General features: G+C 48.4%; 9 protein-coding genes across 9 annotated transcripts; 4 read left to right on the top strand and 5 right to left on the bottom strand.

The window, feature by feature from the left end:
- Positions 1 to 476: 476 nt before the first annotated feature.
- Positions 477 to 1,076, top strand: N7447_000357 (uncharacterized protein; the record flags this gene model as incomplete). Its single annotated transcript, XM_057224633.1, has 1 exon — positions 477 to 1,076. One exon carries the CDS (start codon positions 477 to 479, stop codon positions 1,074 to 1,076), a length of 600 nt encoding a protein of 199 aa, XP_057088649.1.
- A 447-nt stretch (positions 1,077 to 1,523) lies between these two features.
- Positions 1,524 to 1,895, bottom strand: N7447_000356 (uncharacterized protein; the record flags this gene model as incomplete). The annotated part of the gene is made up of 1 exon (XM_057224632.1): positions 1,524 to 1,895. One exon carries the CDS (start codon positions 1,893 to 1,895, stop codon positions 1,524 to 1,526), a length of 372 nt encoding a protein of 123 aa, XP_057088648.1.
- Positions 1,896 to 3,438: 1,543 nt separating this feature from the next.
- N7447_000355 (uncharacterized protein) lies at positions 3,439 to 4,590 on the bottom strand (the record flags this gene model as incomplete). The annotated part of the gene is made up of 1 exon (XM_057224631.1): positions 3,439 to 4,590. One exon carries the CDS (start codon positions 4,588 to 4,590, stop codon positions 3,439 to 3,441), a length of 1,152 nt encoding a protein of 383 aa, XP_057088647.1.
- A 114-nt stretch (positions 4,591 to 4,704) lies between these two features.
- N7447_000354 (fungal specific transcription factor domain-containing protein) lies at positions 4,705 to 6,273 on the top strand (the record flags this gene model as incomplete). Its single annotated transcript, XM_057224630.1, has 2 exons — positions 4,705 to 5,192; positions 5,247 to 6,273. 2 exons carry the CDS (start codon positions 4,705 to 4,707, stop codon positions 6,271 to 6,273), a joined length of 1,515 nt encoding a protein of 504 aa, XP_057088646.1.
- A 1,458-nt stretch (positions 6,274 to 7,731) lies between these two features.
- N7447_000353 (uncharacterized protein) lies at positions 7,732 to 10,443 on the top strand (the record flags this gene model as incomplete). The annotated part of the gene is made up of 4 exons (XM_057224629.1): positions 7,732 to 7,777; positions 7,830 to 7,913; positions 7,974 to 9,389; positions 9,443 to 10,443. The coding sequence occupies 4 exons, from the start codon at positions 7,732 to 7,734 to the stop codon at positions 10,441 to 10,443; spliced, it is 2,547 nt and encodes an 848-aa protein (XP_057088645.1).
- Positions 10,444 to 10,651: 208 nt separating this feature from the next.
- On the bottom strand, positions 10,652 to 11,664 carry N7447_000352 (Alpha/beta hydrolase fold-3; the record flags this gene model as incomplete). Its single annotated transcript, XM_057224628.1, has 2 exons — positions 10,652 to 11,485; positions 11,545 to 11,664. The coding sequence occupies 2 exons, from the start codon at positions 11,662 to 11,664 to the stop codon at positions 10,652 to 10,654; spliced, it is 954 nt and encodes a 317-aa protein (XP_057088644.1).
- Positions 11,665 to 12,310: 646 nt separating this feature from the next.
- On the bottom strand, positions 12,311 to 13,570 carry N7447_000351 (uncharacterized protein; the record flags this gene model as incomplete). The annotated part of the gene is made up of 2 exons (XM_057224627.1): positions 12,311 to 13,361; positions 13,422 to 13,570. 2 exons carry the CDS (start codon positions 13,568 to 13,570, stop codon positions 12,311 to 12,313), a joined length of 1,200 nt encoding a protein of 399 aa, XP_057088643.1.
- An 809-nt stretch (positions 13,571 to 14,379) lies between these two features.
- On the top strand, positions 14,380 to 16,149 carry N7447_000350 (HET domain-containing protein; the record flags this gene model as incomplete). The annotated part of the gene is made up of 1 exon (XM_057224626.1): positions 14,380 to 16,149. The coding sequence occupies one exon, from the start codon at positions 14,380 to 14,382 to the stop codon at positions 16,147 to 16,149; it is 1,770 nt and encodes a 589-aa protein (XP_057088642.1).
- Positions 16,150 to 16,943: 794 nt separating this feature from the next.
- Positions 16,944 to 18,305, bottom strand: N7447_000349 (uncharacterized protein; the record flags this gene model as incomplete). The annotated part of the gene is made up of 4 exons (XM_057224625.1): positions 16,944 to 17,407; positions 17,465 to 17,550; positions 17,595 to 17,737; positions 17,796 to 18,305. The coding sequence occupies 4 exons, from the start codon at positions 18,303 to 18,305 to the stop codon at positions 16,944 to 16,946; spliced, it is 1,203 nt and encodes a 400-aa protein (XP_057088641.1).
- Between the last annotated feature and the right edge of the window lie 601 nt (positions 18,306 to 18,906).

Raw genomic sequence — 18,906 nt, 5'->3', positions numbered from 1 at the left:
TAATGTCAAACAGTAGGTATGGCGCCTCTAGGCCTCATACAAGGATCATGGTTTTTGTAGTGGTCTGGTGGTAAAATATGCTGTATCGTTTCCCACATCTAATCATACAACTACACTCCGTATGACCGATTATATCCGCGAACCCCTGGAGTTAGCATGAATCAAAATTAAAATCTTTAAATTGAAGTTTATCAGCAACTCGGGTGTACCGATTGAGTTGAAGCCTTTCGGGTTCTAAGAGGGTCCTGATAACTTCGGCCGACAATCATCGGGTTTGTTTATACTAACAAATATCAACATCTCAAATCCATCGGAGTTAATATCATGCAATTCTTTAACTCCTATTCCCATGAAATGTCATATCCTTTCTCCTCTTCCTCATCCGGTTGGTGCTGTGGCATCCTTCATTGTGTGTGCTCACATATAACTACAACCCAACACTACCTAATAGCTCAGCACGCTATCAGTTTTCTACAATGACAACCATATCGTCTACTCCTGCCATAGATAATGCCGGAGATATTGAACAGAACACAGCATATTCACCGACCGAAAACCGAAATGTGAGCCAAGGAAGTGAACACTACCTCCATCAACCCAACGAAAAGGATCAGTGGAGTGATCCGGGGGCCAGCGACGACGATGTACACAAAATTACGGGCTATCGATGGTTTCTAATTTGCGCTGCTCTTTACCTGTCAGCATTGATGTACGGACTGGATACAACGATCGCTGCAGACGTACAAGGGGCGGTAATTCAGAGGTTTGGCCAAGTCGACCAACTCGCCTGGATTGGGGCCGGGTTCCCTCTTGGGTCAGTCGCTGTCATTCTGCCCTACGGATTTCTTTTCACCACATTCAACATGAAATGGCTCTACATTGCCGGGATTGTCTTGTTTCAGGGCGGGTCTGCTCTCTGTGGTGGCGGTCCGAATATGGGTGCCCTGATTGTCGGACGTGTGATTGCCGGTGCCGGAGGAACTGGTATCTATCTAAGAGGACTGAACCACATCTCAGCCATGACGACTCGAAAGGAGCGTGGGGCGTATCTCGCTGTGACTTTGAATATTAAATAGGACTAAGCAACATTTGAAATAATGGCGGGAAGACTGAAGTGATAAGACGAAGATACAGTAATGGCAATTCATTTCCTCCCCATCAACGCGTATTTCACTCTAACATCGAAAACATCCCATTTTATGGTGAGGTCAATGGCGGTCTCGCCGTTCGAATCTCTGGTATCAGTCACCATCCCTCCCTCATTATAAAGCCATCCAACCAAGCTGGCCCATTCACACATTCCTGACTTTCTGTAATCGAACGCAAGGGCTTCTACCGTTAAATGACCAAGGCAGTTTCGATCGACACCATGGTAATTATTCCAACAGTTTGATTCCAACAGAAAGCGAGCGACTTGAGCGTTGGATTTAGTAAATGCGAGATAAAGGGGAGTCCGCCCACTTCTATCAACAACACAACCGAGTTTAGGAATCTCAATTCCAAGTTTCTTCACCAGCTCCAGGTTAATGGAGAGTGTTCCAATTGTCCAAGTTTTGTCTTTCAAGCATCCATGGTAAAGCATCAAGCCGTTGCTTGTGAATAGCACGGTAATAGACATCTTTGGCGTATATATTGTCAAACGCGAGAGGCGGAATGAAGTCCAACTGGTCTTTGCTCTCCTTTAGGAGGGTTTTGAAATCCTCTTCAGATGCATCTTTATCCAAAAGCCTATAGACCTGTGAAGACAGGCTAACTTCTCTTCGAGAACCATTGACATGCTTGCCTTTTCGGACTTTTGTAGTTCGAAACGGCTTCTGTACGCCAGACTTGACGGCGGTGTCCTTTCGTTTGTCAGGCTGTGCCTTTCGGTGGGCTTGTTGGCGCGTTTGCACCATTTAGGTGTTGTGTGTAATGTCCAAAGCGACGATATGGTGGAGTCTCTGAAAATCAGGGGACGAATGCAGAATTGCGTCAAAAACTTTTCCAGTGCGAAAGATATTGCCTTTCCATAAATTGAGTGGGCGGCTTAAATAACTCGAGAAGAGGTGTAGGACCGTGCGCTTACAGACTAGAGACGTGCTATTTTCATGATTCCTGCAGCGGTCAATAAACACAAAATCCCGCAGAGATCCAACCTAGCTCCTAGAAGCTAAGGATTAGTTCATAATCACATATCCTTAAGTATACACTATACACCCACTGGATTCCTAGGAGCTATAGGATGCCTGGAAGTGGCCAATAAACTTTTGTCATTAGAATGGCTGCATACCCGCTTATGCCGTTTGTCACTCCTAGGAACTAGTTCCTACGCGCGAGATTAGATTTGTTGAGTCTGCTGATAAGAACGCTTAACACCGCACTTTTTGTCTCAACTGGCTATTGCAAAGACGATTATGACGATTTATCTACTCCTCCGGTCCCCAAGGGCTTATGAGCACATCAAACTAGAACCCATCGCGCTTTCTCTTGGAGATATTCCCCAAGGGAGCAGATCATATCTACTCGGTAGTGTTGGGAGAGTGAATTTGGTTACCAGACCGAATTTCCTGGCAACTAGTCTGTTTGGCTTGTTTGCAAATGAGATACAACCATGATACGATAGGTAATTCAATCCCATTGTTTATTACCGTAATAAGATACTGTCAACGTGCGGGTCAGGAGTATACTAACCGTAAAAGGCAGGGCGCCATGCAAAACAGAGTTCAACAAAGAAGAAAAGAAAGTGAAGTGGTGAAACTGATTTCGAGCCCGTCTGTAGTATAGGACTGTACTTCCTGACCATCTGTAACTAGCGGATCTGTGGCGCAGTGGTTAACGCATGTTGTTTCTGTTTACGGAAAATCGATAAGATCGCAAGTTCGAATCTTGCCAGATCCGTCATATGTTTTTGAGCTTGGAGGTATAGCTGATTTCGAATACTACTGTAACCAGTCTACCTCTCGGTCAGTTGAAACTGTGAATTGAGGTACAAGTGTGATGATAAATTAGAACTTTCTGAGGGCAGCCACCGCTATCTGTAGTCAAGGTTGCTGCCTGCATCCCGTAGCTGCCTGTTAGGCAGCTACCGTGATCTGGGATCCAATTCGGTCCAGGACTACGAAGCGACGTTGTGATTAAGATATATCTTGATATAAAACTGCGATGTTGGGTACCGAGCGGGAACTAACCCCTAACCGATGACGGACCCACACGTGGGAGGGCCCGAGACTCCTCCCACAACCACTCAAGGACCCACCGACTGCTTCACTGGGGAAGACCTGGCAACCAGAACCACCGTCGAGAACCGGAAGCGAACCCGGAGTGGAGATGCCTTCGGTCCTTCGGATCCAGCCGGTCGAATCACCACCAAGGAGGTGTGGAAAATGATCGGCACACTGAAGGACGTCATGCACCACCAAACCGCGACCATCGCAGCAACCCAACAGGAACTCCAGGAGGTCAAGCACAACCAGAATGTCCTCCAGGAGCAGAACGAGAAGCTACACGATGAGGTGAAGGCGCTGCGGACACAAATTGAGACCAACCCTCCGGCGACAGCAACCAAGACCTGGCCGCCGTCGCGGCGGAGGGCGGCGATAGCTCCTCCCTGGTGAACCCCCAACGACCCGAGAGAGACCAGGATTGCGTCAGAATCAGCACCCAGAGGACCTTTGTCATATTTGAGTAAGAGGGTAGTGTAGCAGGTCCAAACTCGTGGTCAAAGGTGTTTGAAGAGACGAGGGGTGTAAAGAATGCGACTAGGTTAGCCACTGCCCGGCGGGATAAACCCTTGAAAAGAAGATTGCCGCCAAGCGAATTGATGAAATTATTCATCAAATCAACACAATTTCTGTTTGTGTTCTTTTTTTTTAGTCCCGCCTCGACACAAGAAACGGTTGGCAGAAAGGATTGTTGGAGCGCAAAAGGAAAGACATCTGGAACACTCTTTCGAGCAGAAGTAGATGTGACATTGGGGGGTATGAGGCTGGCCCGAGTAACCGTTGAAGTCTGTTTTTCGACATTCTCTCCACAGACCTTTGCCATGATGGTTGTCGGGATCATTCCTTCTTCGTACAGCATCTGGACAATCCAGCGACGCGGAGCTCCCTGCGGGATGGAGCGGTACTCATCTGTGAGAGTATATGCGGGGTCTTCAATGAGCTCTATGAGCTCCTCTACCCCCGCAAGACAAAGGAGGCTTGAAACTGGACCAATGAACAAGGTCACCTGCTCTATTCCTTCGTAGAGAAATTCTGCAATTTCTTCGGGGATGACCCCCGGGAATTCTACACCTGCAGCCCAGACTGGCTCGTACTCCGTGAAGTAAAGATCAAGGATATTTCTGTGGCTATCCATCCCCAAAAGAATTTCTTGACTTCTAGTTGGGGTTGGGGGAGAGCTGCTCGTAGCAGTAGAGTCATCAGTCAAAGATGGTGTGTTTTGGTCGGGCGAGACAGCGGGTTGGGTCTCGGGTAGCGGCGGTGGTACAGCCAGGGGAACACTGGTGTATATAACTGGACCAGGGACCAGCTCCGTTTCCTCTTGGGGAGACGTGCGTTTTCCATGGCTACTAACTGGCTGTCTTGACGTGATTATATGAGTGGTTACCATATCCTAATTAGATTACGGAGAAGCAGTACCACTGCTGGATTAGATGACTACATAATTATGACATATTTGTTGATGCAGTTCAACTCTTGTTCTAACCTCTAACGTGGACTCAAGATGAAGCAAGTCATCCATGCCCCCAGCTTCTTGGCAAATTACCAGATGTGGTGTGCAAAGGATAAAATATCGGAGGTTGCCGACGTCGAATTTGCAGCTCTAATTACTCGCATTTGCTCTTATGCGACACAATTTCTCCCCTCGCCATCTCATGCTGTTGATCAAATTCGCGGTCGGTCTCTAGCCGATATTCGTGACACATGTACTAATATCGGGAACAATCTTGCTACAACATGCGAGATTCTCGACTGGAAAGGCACTTTGGTCCGTGTTCAACACATCATTTTTGCTGCATTGAAAGTTTCATGTGAAGGGAGGACTGCCCAATTCTGGGAGGGCATAGCTTCTGCATGCAGAGCTGCTCAAAAGGCTGGCATCCACACTCATCTTACCAGTTTGATGGAATCCCAGCTTGGTAAAGATAGTGCCCAGGAGTTAGAAAGAGATGTTCAGCGGAGAACATTTTGCAGCCTCTATGTTTTGGACAGGTACGCTTGGTATCAGTGTGATACTGGGATCTTACTGACGCATCTGGATGACAGTCATTTGTCCAGACAACTAGATCGGATCCCGTTCTTACCCAATCACTTGGTCGAGCAAACATTGCCCCAGCTACATTTGATCCCAGACATTGGCCATATACCGGCAGAAACTGCTGCCAGAGCGCCCGACATATTCACCGAACGTCTCATGCAAGTTCAGCTTGGCTTGTTTTGGCGAGGCCTTGGGTTGCAGCGTACCGCTGAGTTTGACCCGACCGAGAGTGAGCGGAGATATGACAAGTTCAACCCCGAGTATCTCAGCAACTTACACCCGGCCTTCGCTGTAGCCTACCCAGACACGACTTTGGATCAGGCTCTCCCAAAACTACCCATGCAAAGACAACTTCTATATCTCGAGATTTTCGACTCAATTTGTTGGAACTTCCGACCTCTCCTGCTACTCAAACCAAACCAAGTTGCAAGCTTAGCCCCATACAAGAAAGTTCTGCTCCGGTCGCAGAAGCAGAGACTTGGTATGGCTGCACTGAAAGTGCTCGAAGCTGTTACAGCCCTTCATACAATGGTTGGGGGCTCCCATACGCGCTTTTCTGCAATTATTTTCAACTCTGAGCCTGCCATTCTTCTGCTTAATCTCTGTTCCCATGCAGATTTCCCATTTGATCAGGACGATAATAGCCCGAACCTTATGGGAATCAAAGTTAGAATGACATATCAAATAGCAATGCAGGCAGTAGAGCAGGCTATTCGTCGCCTTCAAATGCTAGCCGAGCTCAGTGACATGTCTGCATCTGGAGCCCGCGTGGCTATTCAGCTTTTTGTCAGAACTCTGCAGGCCAAGCAGCCATCTAGTCCACTCGCTCTCAGTTCATCTGTTTCCGGCTCTTTAGGGCCAGCCCGGTCACCGACTCCGATAGGGATGTATGGTGAACAGGAAAAGTGGCCGTCTTTGGAGGCAGGGGATCCTTACTCAATGCCCGATAATCTTTTCTCAATGGCGCAACAAGACTCTTTTCCAAACCCCCAGTTTTCCTCTTTAGACTTCCCCATGCTTTGGGATGACTCATAAGTATTTGCTGTTCATTGTTAATTTTTGACGTTAGATAGTCTAGCGTATTCACTGAACTGATGAGGATCATACTATACATTAATAAATAAGATCATCCCGGATGCATATCCAATTACAACCATCCTGCCCAGTGTAGTCACATTAGTCACGGTATACTCTTCAGGAAGCCAAATTAAATCTGTCGTCTCCGTCAGCCAATTCCGCGTCACCAATAGCATAAACGGACAAGCTATAGTCGAAGGAGAAGAAGTAACAGATCCCATTTCCGAAACACCTCTATCAGAATTGTCCAGAACGGGAAAGAGATACTTTGAGAATCACAAGACTGGCTTTATATAATCCTCGTGCTAATTTAGTTTGTGTCGCAGAGTCTGACCGTCATATCGTTTGAGCAAGAAGCCACCAATTGCTTGTCAAGTAAAAAGGCAACTACATTGACCGGAAGCGTGTTACCTCTGATGATACCGCAGAAATTGTCAGTGATATTACGGAGTTGGGATTCTAGAGTCGCTACTCTGCTTTCTAGTGCATCACCCGTGAAATTCACAGTGGGGCTCCGATGGAATTCAAAATGATTCGTTGAAATGCTAGAATACCCCTGTTCGCTGATACGCCCAGTTCTGTCAGGGGAGATTATATGTGTAGGATACTAGGTTTTTCGCTTTTTACTATTAGATACGTCGGTGTCATATGAAGATGAGCCGGGATCTAGGAGTGTACGGCGCAGTTATAATTTCCATCTCCTCGTGGGTTGGAAACTGCGGTGATGAGACACTTCTTTATCCCTCGCGACTGGCAGAAAGAACATCACGGGGTTGGTATAAGTTGGCCCAGTAAGGGTGAGGGCAGTGATTCGGAGCAACATTGGGATGGACTGAAGTGACACTTTGCGTAGGGTCATGATACGTTGAACTCCATGTCTATGCCTCAAATTTACATGTACACGTGGAATATGTACAAAAAAATACTACATAACAGTAAAATTTGCACTCATCTAGAGCATTCCAACACAATATTACTATAGAATGGGGATGCTTGGCAATTGGTGCCTCATTCTTAAGGCCTTGGGCTCATCGAGCCACTGAACGATCACTGTAGCCCTCAAGTGTTATCGTCATTCGGATGGAACGTGGAGGATCGGCATTTATAGCGTGTATCAACGTAGATCCATGTAGATCAGAGTTCAAGATCATTTTCAAGTCCTCACGTCACCACCTGAGAATGGGACTCGGCTCGTTCAAATGCGGAATCTTCACTCCACTTAGATCGTTCACTAGCGCCCGTGGGAGATCCCTGTAGCTCCGGGGCAGATCGATTTTCCCCAACGATGATGCAATGGCTTTCAGATCGACGTCACGGGGATGAAAGAAGCTTTCCGGACTTCCATTCCACATATAGTTTTGTCTCTCCTGTCCTCTTCTTCCTTTTGACTTTTGCTTTATCAAAATTTGTTCGACTATGGCGACTGTACAAGTGACTCGCCCGTCCCGGCTAGCAGATGATGGTAAGATCTGCATTCCTGATCTCCAGCTGATAGCTAATCTCACGTGAAATAGCCGCGACTGCTGCTCTATATGTGACACACCCTGAACGCAAGGCATCTCTCCGCGCCCCGACCGCCATCAAAAGCCAAAACTTAAGTAAGTATCATTCCTGGATATAAGCGAATACAACCAATCTGACAATGCGCCTTGCGACAGACACACACACGGTCGGTGGTACTCGAAAGCTCAGCCACGCCTCCGCTGCATCCGTTATCGCACACGCAAATCGTAAACCTGTCGAAGTATGGCAGCCCCCGGCGAGACAACCTGCCGCCGAGAAGGCTGCACTATGCGTGAAGGACTACGCTCTGCCCCAGCAACCTAAACCCACCACCCAGCACAGCGCGGAGGGGATGGGAGCTGCGGCGCTAGCTGTGCGTGAGCAGAGAGCCTCGGTGAGCCAGGCCTCTGCATCCGCTGCCAGACGTGGCAGCTCAATCGACCGTTACCACCATACAGCCGTTGGCGGTAACCCGAAAGACAAGGCGCTGAAGGCTGCATCGGGCGCCTACACCTCACGAAAGAGAGCCGACTCGGCACCCAGTGACGCGGGGGTTACCTCCGAACTTCCATATGACCTTTCGACCGGCGCAACACGATATTCCCGCGTGGAAGAGGAAGACCCCCTTGACCACTTAGACCCTGCTATGGAAGCAAGCCGGGTCCGACATATGTCTAACACTGACCCGAAATTGTACACTTCATCGCCACCTGTTCGACTCGGAAAGGAAGAACAAAACATGAACTCCCAGCGCGCTGCTGCTATCTCAATGGCAAAGGACATGTACAAAATCACCGCAGCCAAGCAACAAACTGGCGAATCTCCCGCCGTCCGAGCAGCCCAAAAGGGCCATAGTCAACTGGGCTACCGCAAGACGGTATCCACCGCAGATGGGACTGCTCTCCGGCGTGCGATTGCCCTACAAGAGGCAGCACAAAAGCGAGCTGCCGAGAAGCTGGCGCTTATGCAGGATGAGCACGCAGACTACCAGCTGTATTATGGCACCGCACCTCAACCACAACGGTCGCTCTTAACCACCCGCCGCAAGAGAACTTCAAGCGATACGGATTCCGCTCAGACTGACGCAGAGAAGTCGCGGCAAATCCGGAACCAGATGACCAGCCTGCGGACCAAGATGGGCCAAGTAGAGGACCGTCAGACACAGGATCGTGAATTGCTTATGCAGGCTGCCCGCCGCAATGTGGAACGAACCCTCCAAGACATGGAGGCGCGAGTTTGCGCGGACACCGGTCGCGCTCCGGCTTCCGTACAGAGGGGGTGGGATGAAGTTGCCCAGGAGCTCGTGCGACAGGAGGCACAAGACTTTGAAGGGGTTGGCACCCAAGAGGATCGAGTGAACATCGGCGGCCAAACGTATATGGACATGGCCGACGTCGACGCTGTCGCTCGGTCTCGCCTCCAGCCGGCTCTTGATGAGATTGCCGATAATGCCGAACAACGGAGGGCCAATGAGATCGAAGCCCGCCTGGATGCTGAGGAAGAGCAGAGACATGCTGCCGTGGAGCGTGAACGCGAGGCTGATACGAGAGAAGTAGAGAAACAACTGAGAGGTTAGCTACCCTGTCTTTCCCTCTTTCAATATATCCTCTGACTAGTACATTAGATACAAGCAAGCGCCAAAAACCCGAGAGGAAGATTCCCAAATTCTTCTTGTGGAGGAAGAAGGGCAAGCGAGCTCGTGTTGAGGAATCCGAGACCGAAGAGGCTCGAGCTGTCTCGCCTGCCGCCCAGGGAGGTGTATTAGAGCAGCCCCCGACTACAGCCGCAGACAACACTGCCTCGACGGACACCATCCCCGAGCAAGCTTCTGTTCAGCCAGAGCCGACGGACACCGTCCCCGATGAAGCCTCTGTGGAAACAGAGACAGTCACTCCCGCAAGCGTTGTCGCCCTTTCGGTCCCGGAGGCTGAACCTTCAAGGGCCGACGAAAATGATGTGCCCGCGGCAATCCCACGGCGGCCGACACAAAGCCAAACCGAGCCCCTGGAGCTCGACCAGCGAGAGGCAACTGCGTCCGGACCAGCGGTTGTGCACTACTTCACGCCACCAGTCTCAAGCCCGCGCGCCGACACTAAGCTCAAGAACTGGTTCCGCGACCGTCTCGTTCGCCGCTCCAGTACCCCAGTTCCCATTTACCCCCATCAGCCAGCTCCGGAGTTTAACACAGACAGCGAGCCCGCCTTCCAAGGTGGCGCCTCTCTCACCGGCCGCGACGAGCCTCGCGGGGCAGCACTTGCCTCACACCCTATAAGCGAAACTATCCCGACCCACAACAGGTCTTCCAGCTACTACAGCAACAGCTTTGATGTGAGCAAGATTAACAGTGCTGACTCTGCCTCGGGGTCTATCAGGCAAAATGGCAATGGCAAGAAGAGGAACCGTCTGAGCAGGACGTTCTTCAAGACCGTTCCCGATAACCATGATGAGTCGAACGATGATGACTCGCGTCGTGACTCGGGGATCCAATCTTCGTCTCAGGATGTCGAGGGAACTGATGCTCAGAGTCTGCGGGATAGTGCTAATGACCAGGGTCTTGCTGTACCACCTACTATCGGCGAGACGGAGAGCGGAAGAAGAGAATCTCGATTCTCCGAGATTCTGTGATGCGTATGCTGAATTTTGATGTGTATTTGTATTTGAAACGTTGGCTTGATGTACGATTTGTATTATTTTTTGGATCTTACGGATGATTTACTGGCGCTTTCTGGAAAATCGTCTGGGAGGAGATGGGGTGGAATTGTTTACCAAGATAGTAATTTCGGTCTTCGTATATAATCAATTTAATTCACAATGTCTTCATGAAGCCCTAGCATCATTGAACATGTCTTTCAAGGTGAGCAATAACCCTTCTGAGCGGATCAATCACAGCCTTATCTCCCACTAGCTCATCCGCATCTAAATCAATAACCTCCTTCGCCTCAAACCCATGTCCCTGTCCCTCCGCACGCTCAAACGAAACATCAACCCCAAGCTCCTCCAAAGCTTCAGCCACAGCAACACTCTGCTCAATCCCAACCAACTCATCCGTATCTCCATGCACAAGAACCGTAGGCGGGAAATTCTTATTCAACCCAAACCTAACAGGGAAAAGCGCCCGATCCTCCACCGAAATCGCCCCAATCCCCTCATCAGCAATCCTCGCTGCCAACCCAGCCTTCCTCGTAATCACATCTGGATACTGCGCCGCCTGATGCAAAGCCTTAATCCACCCAAACCGACGATCAGCAGGCGGATTTGTCGGAAACGCATACCCATCAATAGCATCATCCCGCATAGCATCCTCAACTTCCTTCAAAGCGCCTGCTTCATCCTCGACAGGAGCAACAAGCGGCTGACCAGGATTGATATACCGCTCACTGGAGGAATCCATCATTCCGTAAATGGAGAGCAGAGCAAGAGGCCGCGGTGTAGCGGGGTGCGCAGTAGCAGCGAGCGCCAGATATCCGCCTGCGCTGGAGCCGGCGATGATTACGCGCTTGCTGATGTTCGTATGTACCCAGTTTACGGCGTCTATTGCGTCTTGCAGGATTTCGAGGCCTGGGGCTTCGGGTAGCAAGCGGTAGGAGGCTGTTGCGTATGTCCAACCTCGTTTTTGGCAGGCGTTTATCAACCAGTGGGGTGGGAAGGTTGTTTTTTCGCCTAGGAACTGCGAGATTGGATGTGAGCTGGGGTTCTATTTGCGTTTGGATGCTGTTTTTGACTTACTAGGAAGCCTCCATGGAAGTGCAGGACGACGGGAGCGTTTTCATCTTTGGTTGGTGGGGAGAGGGCGTCGATCTCGAGTGAGAGGCCGTCTACGACTTTGAAGACATGTGTGACTGACATGATGGCGTGTGGGATTTTCTATCTTATTCGAATAGAGGATGCCGTGCTCATTGATGTATTTATCTATTGGTGACTGTTCGCATAAGCATCGGAGATATCCCACCGATAACCCCGGGGAGGCCGGCGGGATGTATCCGCACTACATATAGTGTGGGGAGTTGGAGTAAAACGGAACAGTCCATCCACGCTAAGCCCAATTAGCTTATGGCAGATCATCTTATGTAGATTGTATACATCGTGGATGGAGTGAATAAAATGCTAGTCTGTACAATAGGAAATAAATATATGATGTATAATCGCACTGCCGTTAATTTTAATCTACTAGTGCTGAACGCGACTCTCGTCCTTATAAAGGTAGGTGTTAGAGATCTTCCTTTCATACCTCTTCCTTACTAGTAAACTGTTTTTCTAGTATGTCTCAGTATGACCTATATACTGATGCTGGCCCTTCGTCTCAGATTGCGTTATCCTAAATTCATCCTCCACCTATCTTTAGCGTCGGTGTTACTAATGAGCCCCTTACGCCAGATCATTTAATTAGCTAACAACCAGTTAATAACGGCCTGGGATCCGATACTCTCTATCCGTAACCGAATACTTATAGATGCATATTACTAAACAGAAGAATATGTTGATAACCAGGGGACTAGTGAAGGTTTTCTCTCTTCAAGCTATTTGATCGCTCTTCTTGCCGTAATAACTCGCATTCCGCGGGTTCCGAGCAATCTTCTTGAACCTCCTGTCTCCTTCGTGCATATAATGCCGCACCCCGAGCAGCAGTAAAAGTCGGATCTGTAGTTTTCTGTTCTTGGACAGGTGCCATAAAATCAAATTGAGATTCTATTCGAGAAGTGATAATTGGTTGCGATATTGCAGTTAGAGAATCCTTTAAATTGTCCAGGAAACGAGGGTTTCTGGCGCTCTCTCCGGCTAGGACGAGGTGAGTTATCGGAAATTTTGACGACCGAGAGAGCGTTATTAGTTGCGAACGGAGCCGGGACCATAATAGATCCGGGTAATTTGTTTGTAGAAGCCGATCTAGCCCAACTTCGAAGTCAAGCACTTGGGCTTCGTCTCGTGTAAAGCGAGACAAGGCTTCGCCGTTAATAGGTCTGATAACACTAGCGTATAATACTGCACGACTGAATGAGATGTAAAGGATTGTTGATGAATCAGCTAAATCAAACTCATCTGTACATTCAAACAGGTCGTGATAATTTTTGCATAGTCTATAGCCATTGGCAGCATAAACAGCATCTGCTTCAACCAGTCGATCAGGGTAAAATTTGCTATCGCCTAGCCATGTCCGTAAATTGAGACCCCGAAGAGCAGAGTTGATAATCTCTGGACTGAGAGCTTCTATGTCGGGAGTTGTAACGGCGACCCTATCAAGAGACTGACGCAATTTTCTCTCCGTGGAGTACTTGAGATTTTGCAGCATCTCGCGGATAATATAGACGTCATCCACCTCCAGGGGCCGAGCGAGCTTCCTCTTTAGCCATCCAGCCAAGGATGGTAAGGGCGATTCCAGCAGAGAGTATAGTCGAGAATAAGTTCCTTGTAATAACCCTGTGGCTTCATGTGATGTGGGATCGGCCTCCTTCGCAAAACGTGCCATAAGCTGGAGATACTCTGGCTCACCCTGAATTTGGGCAACCTGGACGACGGTTCCGTTAAAGAAATGTACTGCGGACGTTCTGTTTTCAATGGGCGATCAGATAAAATTTGTAAACTCATAGCCATAGTCATACACTCACCCGTATGAAGGGGTCAAATTAAACCCAACACCCGGAGCGTCGTGAATCTCGATAGGGAGGCATGTGTCACACGAATCACGAGGACAGTCATAGAAAGCGTTACAAACGGCCGCAAAATAGAAAGCGAAGAAGATTACCAACGTTAACATGATCCAGAAGACAGATCAAGAGTACAAGTACAGAAATAGAAAGTGTAGCCGCAAAGCCACAAAGCCGCAGATTTAATTGATGACCTTGATCAACTGCTGACCAGAAGGTCCGCCGTTTACAAAATAGATGGTTTAAGGGGTAAAAGATAAGCGCTTCGGCCCGGTTTACCCTAATTTTCCTCACATATCTCGAAGGCTTTAAAATTAAGGACTTTAGAATGAAATTGGCTAAGCGAGTTGGATACAGTGGACCTCTTGGTTACGGGTAGATCGACTCCCGGGACGGGACCTACTCCATAGATATACAACCTTTATAGCGGGAGTATCTAAGATTGGTCTCTATAATGAAGTTGAGTTGAGTCATTCTTATGATTGTAGGCATGGATAATAAACAGTTAGCTAATTTCAAATGATTCCTAATTCCTTTCGAAGCTGTGAGCACCACGTGTTTTGGCATGAGTCGCTGATGCTGTTGCCTCAGGCGCTTTGGCTCGGATCCTTAACAAGCATGAATCCTAGGATCAGCCTCACCCAATTCTTTTAAAATGTGTCTCCTCCCCCTCGGCGCCTCATTAGAACATCTACAACCAAGCCTTTCTGTGATAATAAAGCCCGATACCCATAGAAGGCGTTTTGATCTTACCATTACTCCGTGCGTCATGGAGCTGAGCAGATCTCAGATCGCCCAACTAGCCCAGGGCTACCAGGAAATTAATCGTGCAATCGAGCATATGTGCCAAAGTTGCAATACCTTATATAACAGCATGATGAATTGTCAAACGGTGCGCGGAAACTTCAGTAGACAAGATATGTCACGAGTTTGTCCTCTCTGCCGCTTTCTCGCCACCGTTACGAGGGGCGAACAAACCGGTATTATGATTGAACCATGGGATGGTTATCAGGCATATTTAAGTGTACTCGACAAGCCGCAATCATGTTCAGCGTTTGGGCTTCGTTATTCCATACATACCAGCAGCGATGATGTTTATCTCGGGAGCAATGATGATTATATCAACTTCAAGTACATCCAAGACTGGCTCCAAGAATGCCAAAGTCACTCTCACTCAACAAGCCATGATTCAGAAGTCGAAACACTTAACGAATCCCTCCCTAGTGAGGTCCCATTTTACCTGATTGATATTCGGACACTATCGATCATAGAGGGATCCTTGGGCCATAAATATGCAGCGTTAAGTTATGTCTGGGGCAAGATTTCTTTCAGCATGCTGAAGCTTGAAGTGTTCAATCTCCAGGAGATGAAATTACCGGGCAGTTTAGATCAGAGATGGTCCAACATCCCGCACACAGTTCGTGACGCGATTGTCTTGTGCAAAAAGATCAACATGCCATTCCTTTGGGTCGATTCGCTATGTATTGTCCAGGATAGTACACACAAATCACAGCTGATATCGAACATGCACCTGGTTTACATGAATGCCACCTTTACCATTGCCGCTGCAACTGGCAATGATGCAAACGCGAGGCTGCCCGGTGTTGAAATACCTGTGAAATACGGGCCTATCCACCCCATATGTGCCACATCCTCAAACTCCTTGTTTGCCTATCAGCGGCACAAGTCATGTTTGGAGACATTATTGCAAAGTTACTGGTTTTCAAGGGGCTGGACGTTTCAAGAACATTTTCTCTCTCAAAGACTCCTTTGCTTTACAAAACATGACCTGATTTTTCTTTGCCCGGAGAGTACATTCTGCCAGGATTACCTCACTGGGAGGATTTTAAAAGAAGAGTCTGATCCATGGCAGGACGGCGAGCCTGTATACGAACTGCTACTTTCAGCTAGCAGTGGAGGATTACACTCTCCCGAAGCCCTATACGACCATATATTACCCTGCTATATTGCTCGCTCGTTGACATACGATACGGATGCACTGAGTGCGTTCTCTGGAACACTAGCACGCTTTGAACCATACCTGGGCGAACACTGGAACGGGCTTCATCGGTGTGGCTTCACCCTTTGGCTGACATGGATAGCCTTGTACGACAATACCTTAACCCGACGCGAGGGCTTCCCAAGCTGGTCATGGGTGGGGTGGAAATGGAGTAAACCCAACTCCCAGATCTTAGCTTGCACATACATCCCTACCAAGGAGTGGCAGTCAGTGTATTGTTACCGGATTAAAGATGGGATTCTGCAGGAGTTCGGAGCCAGCCTTCCACTTGGCCACTCCCTTGGCCGTGTTTCCAACACCGAGGATCTCCAGATTGAGAGACCTACCCAGAGAGAACTTGATGGCTTTCCTCGTTCCTGTATAACTATTGGTGAAGAAAGTCAGTACTTGGTGTTTTGGACAGCTGCGATATCGATGGATAAGTGCAGGGAATCTATGGATTTTGATGATATCAAAGCCAGTTTCGAGAATCACATGGGCAATGGATCTTTAGTATTCACGAACAAGTTTTCACTCGTTCTTATTACAGCAAAAACAGAGGCAGAGCTTGCCATTGTCATGCCAGTTCATTGGGTTGACGGGGTCGGTTATCGTCGAGCTTTAAGCGATGTCGCACTTTCTACATGGGAGGATTTGGAACCCGAGCGGAAATTAGTGGTTCTACGGTGATATCACACATAGTTGTGTTTTAGACCACAATTTCAGACACAAGAGCCAGATTCCCATCAGCTCCACCCAGTGTAGGGATGATCCTCGAGGAATACAAAGCATCATAGGAGACAAAAGTCAGATCCTTGCTTCTGACCAGATCGTGTACCTAATAAAGACGATAGTATTATAGCTCTGGGGAGAGACACTGATGTTATCTACTGACATAGCTGTAGTTAGAACTTAGTCCACATTGACTCTACCTTCGCTGACTTCCTATTTCATTTAGCACCGATTAATATCTATATGTCAAAGCTTCGTATGCATCGCTACTCCCTCCTTTGTTAATAAATCGACGGTTTACTAGTTATGGCATATGATAGTTTAAGGGGTAATTAAGTTAAAACCCTAATGAAGTGAGGACTGGGCGCCTAGACTACGACATTGCCCATGGACGGGCGGTTGGGCATTGTCCACAGGCTTTATGTATGCCTATACGGGACCTCGAGACCATTGCCTGTACTTACAAATTGCTTTGCGACTCATTTGTCCGGAATTTCCTAGCCAAACTTGGCTATTGCCCTTTCTGTCCGGGGGAGTAAGTGGTATGACTATGTTCAAGATCACCTTGGTCATGAAACTATGAAGCCATTGCATCATGTACGCAGATATATATAGGTCATTGGTGGGATTAGCGTGCCATCTTGGTATCAGATCAACAACGAAATTTAATTTGTTAATTCTAGAGCGCCTTTCGGCGATCAATTCCATAGCATTAACCTTCCCCATCTATCAAACAAGCCATGTTGTACCCCTTAAATCTGGTTCCCATTATAGTGCTTCTCAACCTGCACCGTGACATCCACTGTCCTTAGAACGCCTCCCTTCCCTTGGAGATCATGCGTCAAATGTCGCGTACTTTCAGCCCCCTCACTCGAACTAGACTGCCTACCCTCATTATTCTGATTCGCATCCAGACCCGACGAAACCTCAGTGATAACCCCGGTCTGACCTCCCCATCCATCAAACATCAATCGTCCGTGCTTCCTCTGGCGTCCACGCGACTGCGACCGCGAATGTGACCGGCTTGCTGCCGAGGAGGATTGGTTGACATACCCGCTGCCCTTGGTCTGGGGGAGCTCGAGCGCGTCGGGGATCTGGGTTGTCGTCAGGCCAGAGTGCAGGCCAGCAAAGATGTGGTAGAGGGTTGGGACGCAGGCGACGATGATTGCTGTGAGCATCATTGCCTGGCCAACTATTTCCCAAATGGCGATTTCCCCTATATCCTTGTCAGATCAGTCTAATTTGGCCAAAGTTGGAAGGGGAAGTCACGGACAGGAGACGTCGGTTGAGTGGACGAATGAAGGTAGGAGAGCTAGGTGGGCGATTCCGAGGCCGACGATACTGTGACGGCTTAGTGAGCTATTGAATTCGAAAGGGGAAAGTTCCTCGAGTTGCTAACATACCTTAGGCGCACAGTGAAGGAGCACAGGATCTTGACCCGCTTGTTCTTGACCATCTGGACATGTTGCATCATAATAAACGGTAGGACAACAATGATAATCTCTGTGAGGATATTGATGACACCGATCGGGTAGAAGAGGACTCCCTGTTTGGGGTTAGATGTGTTGAGTGAAGCATGAGGCATTTTCCTGGTGTATACTGACCTCTCCAACACATCGCTCAGGGGAGTAGAGCCACACATGGGGCAATTCACACTGGAAAGCTATACTCAACACTGCAAATATCGACCACGCGACCACAATGCCCGCGGTGACAATACAGCTGCGACGGAGGGTCTTATTTGGCGTCAACTTCCAAACCAGCATAGTAGTCGAGATTTTCGAAAGCGACAAGATAATGATGAGCAGAATGTGAGCAGCGAAGGCGAATTTGCTCCATGCTTGAATATCGCCTTTGCTCAGTTGGTCCTGGTGTTTTCCCAGTCCATGGTCAACAGCCTTTTGTAAGAGAACGACTTGAGCAATTGCAAGAAGTATAGCGACCCAAATGGGAGTATTGGCCGTTGTCCGTCGCTGCTTGAAATAGATCACCGAGCTAAGCTTAGCGATCACAAAGACTATGGTCACAAGGAGAAGGGGCACCGAGATCAGCGTGAGGATGGTGCCGCGATTGTCGCTTGACAGAGGCTGGAAGGCCTTATTTTGGTCGGCCATCGCACTTGTTCAAAACTTGAGATGGATGCCACATAATAAACTGCCACATCTCTAATACTAAAGTTTCCGTTGATAATTTACAATCCTTGTTTGAGTCCGACCCCAAACTCTCTCAGCACTGGATGGCGGTACTATTGCTTGCATCTATGCAGGGATGTGAATCCTATTACAATGTGTTAAATAGAATATACCAATACTAGTTTGAGACCACTTAAGTGGGGTCCGACATGTTTCCGTCAATCGCAATTGTCCATATTAATGAACTATGATCAACAAACCCGAAATCGAGGGGGCGGAAGTTACAAAGGATTCACCTGGCCGCTCGGACTACACACTAGAAAAGACCGGCCTTGCGACTAAAAAAACGCTAGTCACCAACGACAAAGCTTTGAGCGTGGACTGTGCCACTAAATTTACAACAGTCCAATGATCTCCCGGAAGTCCCGATCCAGGATTAGATAGCACGTCTTATTAAATTGCAAACGACAAGGGTTCGCGCCTAAGCGAACAAGACATTGTTTCAACGCGGAGCACCTCGCTTCTGAGGTGGCTTGTTTCGCATTCCGCAATCTAGATCCCTGTCTAGTCTCTAGTCACGGAG

Source organism: Penicillium robsamsonii, assembly GCF_028829455.1.
Source record: "Penicillium robsamsonii strain IBT 29466 chromosome Unknown utg000001l_segment0_segment0, whole genome shotgun sequence".
NCBI classification, from domain to species: domain Eukaryota; kingdom Fungi; phylum Ascomycota; class Eurotiomycetes; order Eurotiales; family Aspergillaceae; genus Penicillium; species Penicillium robsamsonii.
This window is presented reverse-complemented; position numbering and strand designations above follow the sequence as displayed.